At 35.2% G+C, this 14002-nt stretch overlaps 2 protein-coding genes and 1 long non-coding RNA gene across 3 annotated transcripts; 2 read left to right on the plus strand and 1 right to left on the minus strand.

Annotated features, from left to right (window-relative positions):
• Positions 1 to 5526: 5526 nt before the first annotated feature.
• Positions 5527 to 7820, plus strand: LOC141484205 (uncharacterized). The gene is made up of 2 exons (XM_074179292.1): positions 5527 to 6134; positions 7285 to 7820. The coding sequence occupies exons 1-2, from the start codon at positions 5742 to 5744 to the stop codon at positions 7777 to 7779; spliced, it is 888 nt and encodes a 295-aa protein (XP_074035393.1). The 5' UTR covers positions 5527 to 5741; the 3' UTR covers positions 7780 to 7820.
• Positions 7821 to 10080: 2260 nt separating this feature from the next.
• LOC111516907 (uncharacterized) lies at positions 10081 to 12455 on the plus strand. The gene is made up of 3 exons (XM_074179284.1): positions 10081 to 11855; positions 11933 to 12106; positions 12189 to 12455. Exons 1-3 carry the CDS (start codon positions 11361 to 11363, stop codon positions 12414 to 12416), a joined length of 897 nt encoding a protein of 298 aa, XP_074035385.1. The 5' UTR covers positions 10081 to 11360; the 3' UTR covers positions 12417 to 12455.
• Positions 12456 to 13110: 655 nt separating this feature from the next.
• LOC141484215 (uncharacterized) lies at positions 13111 to 13951 on the minus strand. The gene is made up of 3 exons (XR_012466531.1): positions 13814 to 13951; positions 13505 to 13702; positions 13111 to 13450 (listed from the first exon to the last, which is right to left on the minus strand). It is a non-coding gene; the product is annotated as an uncharacterized lncRNA (long non-coding RNA).
• Between the last annotated feature and the right edge of the window lie 51 nt (positions 13952 to 14002).

A 14002-nucleotide genomic window follows, 5' to 3' on the forward strand; every position in this document is an offset into this window, starting at 1 on the left:
ATCGATACAACAGACAAACCGACAAACCAAAAAAATATGTATAGACATATTTTTCCAATCAACAAGTAGCATACATAAGGACCAAACCAAAGCACGACAAAAAGACCAACCCAAATTCCGAAAAATTGAAATACTTGAGGAAACAAGTATGAAGCTCAAAACCAACAAAGGAACCTATCATAAAAATATTGGCCAAAAGGTCAAGACTAACAAAATACTTTTGTTACAGGAAACTGTCGAAAATGAGGTCACCAATCTTGTACCTGGTACTTCACGTACTCCAAGTACTATGTGACGAAGACATCCAAATCAATACCATTCATAACCCCATTCTTTCTAAACAATAAGGTGATGCCAAAATTATTTATAGTAAACATACATTTCTTTACTACATCGATTTGAGTCCAAATATCAATCAATTAAATAAGGTGGAGAAATATTTCAATAAAATCAAACATAATTTCAAGAAGGAAAATGATACGAACCCAATTTCCTACAATGGGCGATCCGAAAATATGCTGCAGAGAACTGAATATCTTATCCAAACAACTCAGACAAAACTGGTCAACCTTCAACTTCAAATTCGTGTTAAACGAATGTTCAATGAAATCGGTAAAATCCGGAACACTCGACGCCGATGACGGAAAGCGTTACGATCAAACCATTGCAGTTTTAGAAAAAAAATTAAGAAAATATCATTCACGAAGTAAATCTTCAGACCTCACTATGTAACCACTTCACTTCGCGTCACAATTGGTGGGCTATCAGGATGACAGTCAGGGCATACCGGTTTACTACAGAGGAGAAGGAGTGAGTTCGTCGAAGTTATCTTTTTGGGCGACAGGTAAATTGAGATGCCAAAGTCCCCTCTATTACGCTCTAATCATTTCCTCAACTTACCAAAAGAAACGAAATGAAACTGACAAGCCGCAATCCCAAAAAATCTTATATTTTCATATAATTTGTGAAATTACTATGGATCTTCATCAAGTAACGGCCGAATCAATCAGAAAATCTTATATTGATTATCGATACCAACAATTATTCAAAACAATATAACCTGAATTCCTAATTAACAGACGATCCACTCTCGATTTTAACAGTGAGCGAGCCCAAGTGACATTTGTCGGCTGATGGTTAAGCAGATTGCATTGACAACCTGGAAGACGCAATTACATTCGCAAAATTGAATGCCTTGCATAATTCAATTATATCCAGTTCAGATCTACAAGAAATGATAAAATACTTATGTCAAATTTACGTTGATTTAATATCTCTATTTGGCACAGGCAGCTTCGAAAAATCAATTCGAATTGAACATGTGTCTATTATTGGAGGAAACATATTTCTGTATCGAAGACTACTACCCACAGGACCAGTGTACAATTCAGCTGATTGAAGGCAATATCACAACGAATTGCCAACCCATTCCAATCAACATAGGCGAATCCATAGCCGAACAAATACCCAAGAGGATATGCTGATCATTCCCGTACAAGAAAAAATTATTTTCTCCAAGCGCAGAGCTGATCGATGTACCGAAAGAAACACCCCCGCACTCATCAAAATTCTCAAAGCATGTGAAGTTCGAATAACCCACAAGACGTTTTTCAACAACATGAAGATTCAAAAAGGAAAACTTCTGATTTTGCCAAAAATCCAAATCAACAATGTGGAAATCCAAAATGTATACGAAACTTAAAATTTCCCCAAGCTCAACTTAGATGAAATGTACGGACTCCACAACTTGACAGGAAAGTTGTCAACAGTCAAAGAGATCCATGTAGCCGATAATACCAATAACATGTTAAATCTTCGGAATCATTTTCGGATCAGCCATATTGGTATTGATTCTAATAATACTGATTAGAAAAAATAACAGAAAGTGTACCATACTAAAATGGTTTCGTCCTAAGAAAACAAAGAAAGATTCAGTAACCTCAAACATTATGAAAATTGGTTTAAAAATAACTGCACACAGCGCGCTCAATAAATTATGCCGAAAATATTCTTACACACTTCGGGGTCTGTTGAACTGCTTGTTGAACAGCTTTCGAAAATTTAGGCGTACGTATTTACGAAAATCATTATGCGTGCCGAGTACCTAGCTGCTAGTTATATCGTACTGGATTAACACGAAATGATTCTGAAAACACTATACCTGAATGAATCTAGTAAGTATACCTGATCATTATACCTGATGAATGTAAATACATAAAAGCATATGAAAGTGTCTCATTCACCAGAGAAAGAGCCTGTGATTCAAGTGAAATATGACAATTGAATTGTATTGAATAATTATAGGTACTGAAAGAGTTCACTGAAATAGACTCAGAAGGTAAGTTCCCTTTTTCATATCGTTTTATATCTGTGATAGTTTCTAGTAGAAAAGATATAAAAGTTTTCTATATCGTGACATATGTTGATTTCTCAAGTAAAAACTATGACAACGAGTTTCAGAAATAAATTTAGGGCTTCATGAGTGTGACGTAGTGCAGTCATTGTAGGTACTGTTTCAAATCCAGATCATGATATGGCGGTGAAAATGGAGTAGACCGCTTGAAATCCGCACAGATAGAACAAATCTCAATTCTCTAACGTGTTTATTCAAATATTTTTCGTGTTTCGTTGATTAAGATAAGAAAGCGTAGGTCTCCTTTTGTAATAATTCAGCATTTCACGAGAATTGGCTTTGAAATATGGCCTACCATGACTACATAACTGTTTTCACATTTGTTAATTTTTTGGCATTTGGCATTACTCATTTTTCATTTGTTACAGGTTTTGACTATGATTGATCTACAACTTATTATCAATATGGGAGCCTTTGAAGTTATGGAGACTATATTTCTCCACATAACAAGAACCTCAGTACCAATAACGGACCAAAGGCATCAGGATGATATTATAACAATATCCAAGACCTTGATTTCTTGTTATCACACTTGCCAAGAGTTTAGATATCTCACCAAAAAATATATTAAGTGTGATGATGTTGACTGGGGCTATATTTCAAAACAAACGAATTTATCTCAAAATTTTCTGAGGGATTATCAAGAATATTTAGATTGGTATGAGATTTCGTCAGGATACCACTTCTCAGATGATTTTCTTTAGGAGTTCAGACATAAGATTCATTGGAATGTATTTCTTGAATGCAATTTGGTCCCAGATGATTTATTAAAGAAATTAATACATAATAATATCATCAAAGCCAATCAATTATTCTGGGATCACATTTGTTCCAACTCCATATTATATGATGATTTCATCAGCGAATTCGCAGAGAAACTGGATTGGTCAATCGTGTGTGAGTACCAGACTTTGTCTGAAAATATTATGGAGCGATATTCGCACTTACTTGATTGGTATAATGTGTCGGTGTTTCAAAATCTATCGAAAGAGTTTATATTGAAATATAGGGATAGAATTGATTTTAATGGACTGCAAATTAATATGTATTTTCCGGAAACATTCGTTGCCACGTTATTGCAGAAAATAAATAGAAGAGTAATTATTGAAACTGAATACAGACTGAGTAATACTCATGAAAATAATTGTCAACGGATAGTTTTCTAGTACCTTAGGCAATAATCGACTATTTTGTGCATCATTCCAGAAACTACTGAATAGGAGCCTGAAGAGCATAGTATATACCCAGCAACAGGATTTTCATGATAATATGGAAAGTCATCGTAATCCTATAGATTTTGCGAACCTGAGATAGTCTTCAACTGATTGTGTTCATCGAACCTTCAAAGCCATTGGTCTTCTTTCGTGTTGTAAAAGAGAATATATTGCCAATAATCAAAATCCACAAGTATTTTCATAAACTGCATCCATTAGACGCTTTGGAGGAAACAACGACAATTCAATAGTAGAAAAAAAAGTATTCTAACTTTGGAGAGCTGCACTTCTAAATATCAACCACTAGGCATAGTCACAGTCCCTATGAGATATACGCCGTTTCGGGACATTGAAGATACTTTCATGACTCTAGCGAGTTATATCGTATCGCTACTTGTTTCGTGGCTCTAGCGGGTTATAACGTATCGCTACTACTTGTTGTCGTCAAAAGGGACCATGTTCTTCTATATATAGTCGATATATAATCATTTTTCAGCCACTGTATTCACCGGACTTTTATGTTTCCAATATTGAAAAGACCCATGAAAGGACAGAGTTTTTCGATGATTGAGAAGATAAAAACCGAATCTCTGAGAAAGCTGAAGGACATCTCAAAAAGTGCATATTAGATCTGCTTCTCGGATTGAAAAAAGGCTGGTACAAGTGTATTATATCTGAGGAGAACTACTTGAATGATAACATAGAAATTGATGAGTGAATAAATATTTTTTGAGATAAATGACAATTCACCTTATTTTTTGAACAGACAGCGTACAATACCCGTTTCAATTCAAACACTATTAATATTTTGATCGACTTTAGCTCCACAAAGTCATTTGTCGATCCCGAAATTGCCTTCGAATTTTTTTCAAACTGAAAAAGAAATTATTCAATTTGCACAAACCCATGAAGTTACATTTTTTTCAATTCACAATATTTTTGATGGGCTCAACTCAAAAATCTCACAACCTATCATTACTTTCGACAAGGGATATTTATTGAACCCATTCTCAACAATTAGACTACTGTTTCACAAAGAAAAGCAACGAATCAAATCTGATTACGATAATACGTAGGTTAGAGCAAGTAAATGTAATAATTTAGCGTTTCAATGAAACAAATAACTTCGTGGTTGTGAGTTGACTGCTTTATTCAGCATACAATTCCAACCTTCCAAGTAAAAAAACATTCTAAGAAATATGCCGGGAGGTTCCACCCAAATGATGGCACTCCGTGATATCACACATCGTCCGTAACCTCCTTGTAAAATTACAAGAAAGCAAAGCTGCTGTTGACCAGCAGAATGTAAAAACTGCGGCGGACGGCAAAGAATACTTAGAGCAGTGGCGTCAATTCAACACAGAACTGAAGTGTCTGAATGGGCAAACTTAACAAAGGTGCCTACGTGGAAAGAGGTGCAGAAAGTAATAGATTTACTGATCACGCAAGGGTTTATTAGCAGCAGCCAAAATACGAAAGTCTTTGATGAGTTTACATACATTTCCAACTATGCGGCAGATGAATAAAATCTCTGGTTGGAATGCCGAGAATGTATCGACTGAAAATTGTTGGGTTGAATTATACCGTACTAATAACCTTCATTTAACAAACTTTTACATAATTATTGAGTACGTTATGTGTCTGTCTGGTAGTAGCGCTGCAGTCGAAAGAGTTTTTTCCCAAATGAACAAAATATGAACCAGTGATAAAATACAGTTAAGTGTCACAGTACTGAAAGCTATTCTGATTACGAGAATAAATCATGTACAGAGTTAAGCACTCCCTAAACGATCAAGCGGTTTGATCAAATGTTGGATCAAAAGTGTTTGATCAAACGTGTTTGACCGTGTAGAAACTTGTTTGACGTTTGAAGCGAGGTTTGAGGTTGTTTGATAAGGGCCCTGTAAACGATCAAATTATTTGTCAAATATTCGTTTGACAAACGTGTTTGTCAAATTTTTTGAAAGTGTGCGAGCTTGTTTGACGTGTTTGTCAAACAATGTAAATGTTTGACCTGTTTGATGGAAATTTTGATTGACGGTGTGTTTGGCAAACCTGTTTGATAGTGTGCAATGGTGTTTGTCAAATAAGATCTCAGTTATTGCCTTGATACCATGGAGAACACAACTGCGACAATCAATAACGGCAACATGTCAGAAAAAGAATGTCTTTTGGAATTTATCTCCGTATATCGCGACATGCCGATGCTGTGGAGAATAAAATCAAAAGACTATATGGATAAACACAAGAGAATGAATGCGATCAAAAAAATGACGGAGTTATTGAAAGTGTCTCGCGGGAACATCACTGAAGAAGATGTTAAAAAAAAAATTAATATTTTACGAACAACTTTCAAGCGTGAAAATAATAAGGTGAAGAAATCTATGCTTTCTGGATCTGGTACTGATGAACTCTATGTACCTTCATTATGGTACTACAAAGAGCTTGAATTTCTACAAGACCAAGTGGAGGAAGAATCGGGGATCAGTTCAATAACAGGACAAACGGTAAATAGTAACAATGTTTATTTTATTTTAATTCTACAAGTACAACATATACAGTTACCCACTCTAAACATTTGAAATTTTTTCATTTTCAAATAAGAATTCATTTTCAAAAGAATATTTTTATAAACAACTTGTTACAAATAGGTACAACATAATATTTTAACCTAACCAATAATAATATTTTAACTTAACCAATTAATAAATATTTTTTATTTTCACAAGTACAGCAAATACGATTAGGTACCTATTCTAAACATTTGTTTTGCCATGGAATAGCACCCGTTGAATTAAAATATTCACAAAAATCATCTCTCACTTCTTTTGCTAATGTAGCGCTATTTCCAGCCCGTGCACGTTCGATATTCAACAATTGATTTGACTCATTTCTCCAAGATCCTTGTATGACAGTCCCTGTAACACAATCTTCCATGTCTAATTCTCCATTCCTAATGTAGTTTTTTTGTTTCATTAGTAAATTGTGTAAATGACAACACGCCATTACTACAATTTTAGCTTTTGTAGGACATAATTTGATGGGTTTTTGGAGAATCTTAAAACGACTCGCAAGAATGCCGAATACATTTTCAATTATTCGCCGAGCACGGGATAAACGATAATTGAAAATCCTTCTGTTGTCATTTAAAACCTGCTTATTGTAGGGCTTCATAAAATTTGGAAGAAGCTGGAAAGCTTCATCGCCTACAAATACAAATGGCATTTTTTTATTAAAGTTTGGCAATTCCTGTGGCTCTGGAATCTGCAACTGGTTGTTCTCAAACATATTCCAAAATTTTGTATTTTTAAGTACTCCTCCATCTGACACTCTACCATTTGTACCGACATCAATCATGATAAATTCATAATTTGCATTAGCTATGGCCATAAGCACTATGCTGTGTGTTCCCTTATAATTATAATAATAGGAACCGGAATGCTCAGGTTTTTGTAACGTGATATGCTTTCCGTCTACAGCTCCGATGCAATTATCAAAGTTCCATGAATTTCCAAATTGTCGTGCCAATATTTTCCAACTTTCTTGTGTTTTGGGTATCTGAAACATAAAAATACTTATTATTATTATGTAATATGTTTATTATTATGTATTATTATTATTATGTAATATGTTTATATTTATTGTTTTGGTTTCTAGGAATCGTCAAAACTATCAACATCAACATCAACACAATCACCTTTGCCACCTTCAGCATCTATTAGTCCTGTACAAATAAAAAAGAAGAAAAAGGAGGACTTGCAACAGGACTTATTGACATTAGCCAGGGATCATTTCAAAAAACCTGAAAATGAATATCAGGTGATGGCAAGAAACTGGGCCTTTAAGCTAGAGCGCATGTCTGGAGAACAAAGAAGACTGGCAGAAAAATTTATAAACGAAATACTCTTTGAAGGAGAAGAAGGAAACCTTCATCGACATTCGGTAGTTATTAATCCGTCTCAGCCAGCACTCGCTTGGAACACTCCATCACCTACTCCGTACAGCCCATCTCCTATTTCACAACAATCATATCTGTCCAATACGGAGCAACCTGTGGTGATTCATATTTCAGACTCGCAAACAAATGAAACTAATACAGAAACTGAAGATGATACAGCAGCCAAATTTATAAACAATTTTTATTCTCTTTAAATTATATATTTTGTAATTTTGAAATAAAAATCTTACCTGAATATTGCTTAATTTTTCATTTATTGCCTCACAAGTTTCAATGATAATGCCGCTGAGTGTACGAGGTGCAATGCAGGCTTGAAATTTTAGGTCTTCAAAATCGGCGCCACTAGCCAGGTACCTCAAGGTTATAGATAATCTTTGAGAAGCTGGTATAGATTTACGCATAACGGTATCTTGTTTTGCTATGCAAGGACTTAGCAATGTTAATAAATCTTCAAATGTTTTATGGTCCATGCGCAGGAAGTTTGCATAGTCATTTGGTTCTGTGAGCACTATTTCCCGTAACAAATTTTCGTGCGTATATTTATCCCGTAATTTCAACCATTCTCTAGACCATCGACGACCTTTTTTCTTTTTCTTCATACATAGTGCTAGTGTCAATGCCAAAAACGCCTTATCTGTATTATCACTCATTGTTATATACGACAGAAGATGATAACAACACACGAACGTCAAGGAGAAAACTGAAATATGGGCAAATTTATTTGATCTATTGGTTTGATCGTATGCGCTTTTGTTTGATGAAAACATGAAGTTTGACAAACAAATTCGACAAACAAATTTGACCGTCTACAGGACCCTATAGAAAGTTTGTTTGACTCAAACGGTTGGAGAGGGGATTGATCGTCTAGAACGGTTTTTGTCAAACATTGCGTCAGTCACTAGGCGAAAACCATGGAGAGTGAATGTGAAAACTCGGAACGGGAATTTATAACCTTGTTAATTGACTTGTACCGCGATTCTCCCGAATTGTGGAAGGTGAAAAGCAAGGATTATTTCAATAGAAATAAAAAAAATGCAGCGTTGGGAAAAATCGTAGAGGCCCTAAAAGTACTGAAACCAGATTTTACAGTGAAGCTTTTGAAAGCAAAAATTAATAATTTGAGAACAAGTTTTAATAGAATGTATAAGGCCATCGAGAGGAAAAAAGTATCAGGAACGTCTCCGGATGACATCCCTGAATCGTCTCTGTGGTATTACAATGATATGTTCTTCATAAAGGATCAGTTGGAAATAGCAGCAACTGAAACTTCTGAGGTACGTATTTATATCTTCATTTTTTAATTTTATTTTTATTGTACATGTTTATTAGTTTAGTATTACACGAATACAGTGGTACTTAACTCAAAACCTAAATATATATCAACACTAAATATTGTCACTTATTAATTGAGGCACTTATTTTGCCACGGAACTGCCCCAGAGGTGTTAAAGAACTCGCAGAAGTCGTCCCTTACTGTTTTTGCTAATACTGTTGCATTGCCTTTAGTCTTTTGAAGGGAAAGCATCTGTGGAGTGTCTTGTCTCCATGACCCAAGTTCCGTAGCACCAGTAGGAACGTCTTCATTGTCAATGTCCTGAGGTGGCAAATAGTTAGCTCTGTTTTTTGAGCATAAATAGTTATGCAAATGGCAACATGTCATAACGATTTTTCTAACTTTTAATGGCTCAAATTTAATGGGTTTTTAAAATATTTTACATCTTTTCGTTAATATTCCGAACGCATTCTCCACGACTCTTCTGGCTCGGGAGAGTCTGTAGTTGTAAATCGTTTTATCATTTGTCAGAGCAGCCCTATTGTACGGTTTCATGAAATTAGGGAGAAGTTGGAAAGCTTCATCGCCAAGAAACACGTACGGACATTTCTTAGAAGTGCCTGGTAACGGTCGAGGATCAGGCAAGTTAAGCTGGTTCTCAGACAACTTGCGCCAAAATAAGGTGTTTTTCATAACGCCACCATCAGACACTCGACCATTCGCTCCCACATCCACCATCAGAAATTTGTAGTTAGCATCAACAACAGCCATAAGCACAATGCTGAAATATCCCTTGTAATTGTAATAGTAGGATCCGGAATTGGGTGGTTTTTGGATTGCCACGTGTTTACCGTCAGCGCTCCCTAAGCAATTGGGGAAATTCCATTGTTCTTCGAACTCCTGCGATACTCTATCCCATCCATCTTGCAATTTCGGAACCTAAACGAAAAACAAGAAACGGTACTACGATTTTAAAGTTTACATAAAAATTACCACATTTAAAAAAAAGTACATGACTTCGTATAGTAATACATTGTTTATATGCCTACATTTCGTAAGCGTATATGAACCGTATTGTACTTTTTGTCACCGCTTGATGTCGACTCGCAGCTATCTCAAGATTCCGAAAGTACATCTCCTTCTGGAATTAATACAACGCCAACTTCTAACCCAGCCCCCCCTCCTCAAAAAAGGAATAAAAGGAAAGTAGTAGATACTAATGAGCAATTAGTGGGACTAGCCACCGAATATTTCAAGCGGCCTGAGACCGAAGAGGACATTATGGCCAAGGGGTGGGCTATGAAATTGAAAAAAATTCCTCCGGATCAACGACGTTTTGCGGAAAAAATTATTAATGATACAATTTTTGAAGCCGAAATGGGGACCCTAACAAGGGAAGGAGTGAAGTTTATTCGACCCTGGACACCTTCAACATCAACTTCATCATCATCGAATAGTTCAAATTGGCAAGACTACTCCAACTCAGCGCAGCCTATCTACTTATCGCATCCAAGCCCTTCTTTTCATCATGGGCAAAACCAAGACGATGACAGTGCGACAAATTTTTGTTCATTTACGTCAATGTGAACTTTTGTTTTTAATTGTATTTAACATTCATTATGCTTTTTCTTAATAAAATATAAATAGATGTACTTGACAAATAATTACCTGAATGTTGTTCTTCAATGCCTTCCTTATTGCCGAACAAGTTTCCATTATGATGGACTCTAGAGTTTGAGGTGCTATGGCGCACGTGAATTTTAGGTCTTCCAAATCTGCACCAGACGCTAGATACCTTAGTGTGATAGACAGTCTCTGGCTTGCAGGAATCGCTTCACGCATATTTGTATCCTTCTTCTCGATGTCGGACCTTACTAACTCCAGTAGATAATCGAAACTTTCTCCGTCCATTCTCAAAAAGTTCCTATAGTCGTCTGGTTCCGAAATCCGCAGAAAACGTATTAAATGGTCATGAGAAAAACGGTTTCTCATTTTGTACCACTCCTTGGACCACCGTCGTTTTCTTTTCTCTTTTTTCCGCTTGTTTAGGGCAACCAATGTTAGGGCCAGGAAGGCCAAATCAGTATTTGAAACCATAACGTGAAGCTCACAAAACAACACTGACAACTATTTAGCGAACGAACCGCACGAATGAACAACTAATAACAACTAAACAAAATATCTGATGAGGTTTGGTCAAATGTTTGAAGGCCTGCTTGATGGTTGTTTGAAGCGCGCGTCACGCGGCTTGATCAAACATTTGATCAAACCGCTTGATCGTTTAGGGAGTGCTTTACAGTTCGCCAGTGCAGTTTTCACCGATCAAAATTTTATCATTAAGTTACTCGTCTCGTTGGTTGTCTCTGGTAGGATATGAGATTTCAGGTACTAAAGTTGGAAAATATAAATTGAGGTTTATCATCTCTAGATTCATTGTCTCGAATCTGTTTTAGACAGTTTTCGACTCTGATATTCTCAGTACTTTTCTATTCCAATTTGAAAATGGCATCTACAAGCCACAAAAATCGAGCACCAAATTTTACCTATGCGGAAAAAGTGCATTTGATGCGTTTAATTGTTGACAAATATGCTGACACCATTGAAGATAAAAAAACCGACAGAGTCAGTGCGGCACAAAAAGAAAAAACCTGGGAACTTATAGAGAGTGAATTTAATGCATCTTCTAGTAGTACTTATAGAAATGCAGCAAATTTGAAAAAATGCTATGAAAACAGGAAGAAAGAATTGAGGAAGTCCTTGGCAGAAGAAAGGAAACAAACCCTTATGACTGGTGGGGGGCCTCCTCCAAAGATTAAGAAGGATGATACTGATGACATTCTTATGTCAATTTTGAATAAAAAAACACTTGTAGGGCTTCATAATGAGTTTGATGATGATGCCAATCTGCTGCCCATCAGAGCTACCTCTTCATCTGAACAAATCATTGAATATACTTTTGATCAAGATGAATATCAGCAACCAAATTCAGAACATCAGGTAACTAGTGTTTTATTATAAAATGTTATATTTAACAATATGTACCCTCTCAGTAACTAAACAAAAATATTTTTTAGAACACTAGTTCCACCAGACTCAATGTGGAAGTGACCCGCGAAGAGGATATTCCTGAAAGTACCAATCACAAATCTTGGAAAAAATATACTCCAGTGCGATTAGAGGACCCTGTTAGCACCCCACTAGTTTTACCAGAAGAAAAAAGTCAAAATAATGAAGCTGTTGACAGTCAGGTTAGTACTTGACAATTTGTTTCATTCTAGTTTAAAAAATGGTAAGGTGTAATTTATTTGAAAACCGTCATCATTTTTTCAGCACTCTAGAAAAACACCGAACCGGAGGCGACCAACTACAGTCATTAAGCCATTGACGTCTTCTCATATTGCCCAGAAATATGACATGGTTCTAGACAAGAGACTTCAAATTTTGGATATCCAAACCCGCCATATGGAAGAAGAAAACGCCCTCATCATAAAAAAACGGAAATTAGAAATAGAATTACTGGAAATTGAATTAGCCAATAAAAAAAAATTAAAATTTTGAAAGATTTTTTAAATTTTATATCTGCATTTTATATTAACATTTAGGATAAAAATTCAATACAAAATTATGAGTTTCAATCTAAAATAATAATAATATTTGCCATTGAGGAGATACAGTTTGAAATCAATATATGCTAATATATGCTAAGTAGTAGAAGATAAATAAATATGGTTAACCTACAGAAGAGCGAGTCTGTGCGTAGGTGGATAAAATGTTTACAATTAAACAAGAGAGAACATGTTTTGATGTTGATCTATATACATATATACAAACATACATAAATTTGTCCTAATCATTGTTTCTTCAGACACATAAGTAATGTTACTTATATATTCATTCATGTATTCATATATGTGATTCGAGAATCACAAAAGGATGATAAAATGATTTTTGAGTTGTAGAGGGAATATCCTATTCAGTAACGTTTTGTTGAACAATGTTGGAGTTGATGAAGTAAAATAAAATATAATGATTTATAGTTAATCTACTAGTTTATGTATTTCCCATCTTGGGATGCTTCTAATCTATTTTTCAATGCAGCTGACAAATAATGAAAAATGAATAACATTTTTGAGTTCTAATAAAAATATAGTTGTTTCGTTTTTGTAGATAATAAAATAAAACAGTATTTTTTACTGTCTGATATTATAATGTACCAAAAAAAGTGTTAACAATATCATTTCTTAAATCAAAATTGACATCTTCTTGTAAATTTACTGGAGGAATTTGTCCTTGGTGGATTAAATAATCTAGTTCCTCTGGATTTATTCCGACAGGAGGTGGCGGGATATCCTCGTGCATATTTCTGGCAATGTTGTATAAAATCGCTGTGGCAACAATAATTGTCATTGCATTATTTACACTACACCGGAGCCCATAACACAGTACTGGAAACCTTCTTTTGTATACACCATTTGTTCGTTCTATGCAATTTCTAGTACGAATATGTGATTCATTATATAATTGTTCGGCTTGCGTTCGAGGATTTGTGAGTGGGGTCAGTAAATATGATTTATTTGGGTATCCACTATCTCCTGAAAAATACAAAATGAAACAACAGTAATATTGTAAGTAACAATTTGTAATACCGAGTAGAATGGCATTTCCAAATTCTCCAACCTCAAATCTTGTTCTTAAGCGACTATTATTGAAAATTGTTGCATCATGTGTTGACCCAGGCCACCTTGCTACAATATTAGTAATATTCAATTTGCTATCGCATACCAACTGTACATTGATGGAAAAGTAAGATTTTCGGTTTCTATATACCTCACCATCCTCTCCTCCTACAATATTGAAACATTTATATCATTTTATGTTTGTTGCTTTTGTGTTATAGTTACAATACACATTATTTTCAAAAATTATTATTTCAAAATGTTATAGTTTATACTGACCTGGTGAACGGATTTTAACATGCGTCCCATCTACACACCCTATGACACGTGGAAACCTTACTTTTTGGTAAAACTCATTTTGACAGGATATTTCTTCTGGAGTAGGGGAAGATTGGCACCATTCGTACACGGGGAAGCTTCATACAGTCATTACAATTGCCCTTTGAAAAGACATATCTATTACCGTTT

This window comes from Leptinotarsa decemlineata, unplaced genomic scaffold, assembly GCF_025532065.1.
Source record: "Leptinotarsa decemlineata unplaced genomic scaffold, Ldec_3_MD MMD2_P_RNA_scaffold_14, whole genome shotgun sequence".
Lineage (NCBI taxonomy): Eukaryota > Metazoa > Arthropoda > Insecta > Coleoptera > Chrysomelidae > Leptinotarsa > Leptinotarsa decemlineata.

Bases quoted from the DNA above. Each gene is read 5' to 3' on its own strand.
- LOC141484205 (XM_074179292.1), top strand. From the start codon at position 5,742: ATGGAGAACACAACTGCGACAATCAATAACGGCAACATGTCAGAAAAA. The intron at 6,135-7,284 runs GTAAATAGTAAC...TTTGGTTTCTAG, and splicing joins GTTCAATAACAGGACAAACG to GAATCGTCAAAACTATCAAC.
- LOC111516907 (XM_074179284.1), top strand. From the start codon at position 11,361: ATGGCATCTACAAGCCACAAAAATCGAGCACCAAATTTTACCTATGCG. The intron at 11,856-11,932 runs GTAACTAGTGTT...AATATTTTTTAG, and splicing joins AACCAAATTCAGAACATCAG to AACACTAGTTCCACCAGACT. The intron at 12,107-12,188 runs GTTAGTACTTGA...TCATTTTTTCAG, and splicing joins ATGAAGCTGTTGACAGTCAG to CACTCTAGAAAAACACCGAA.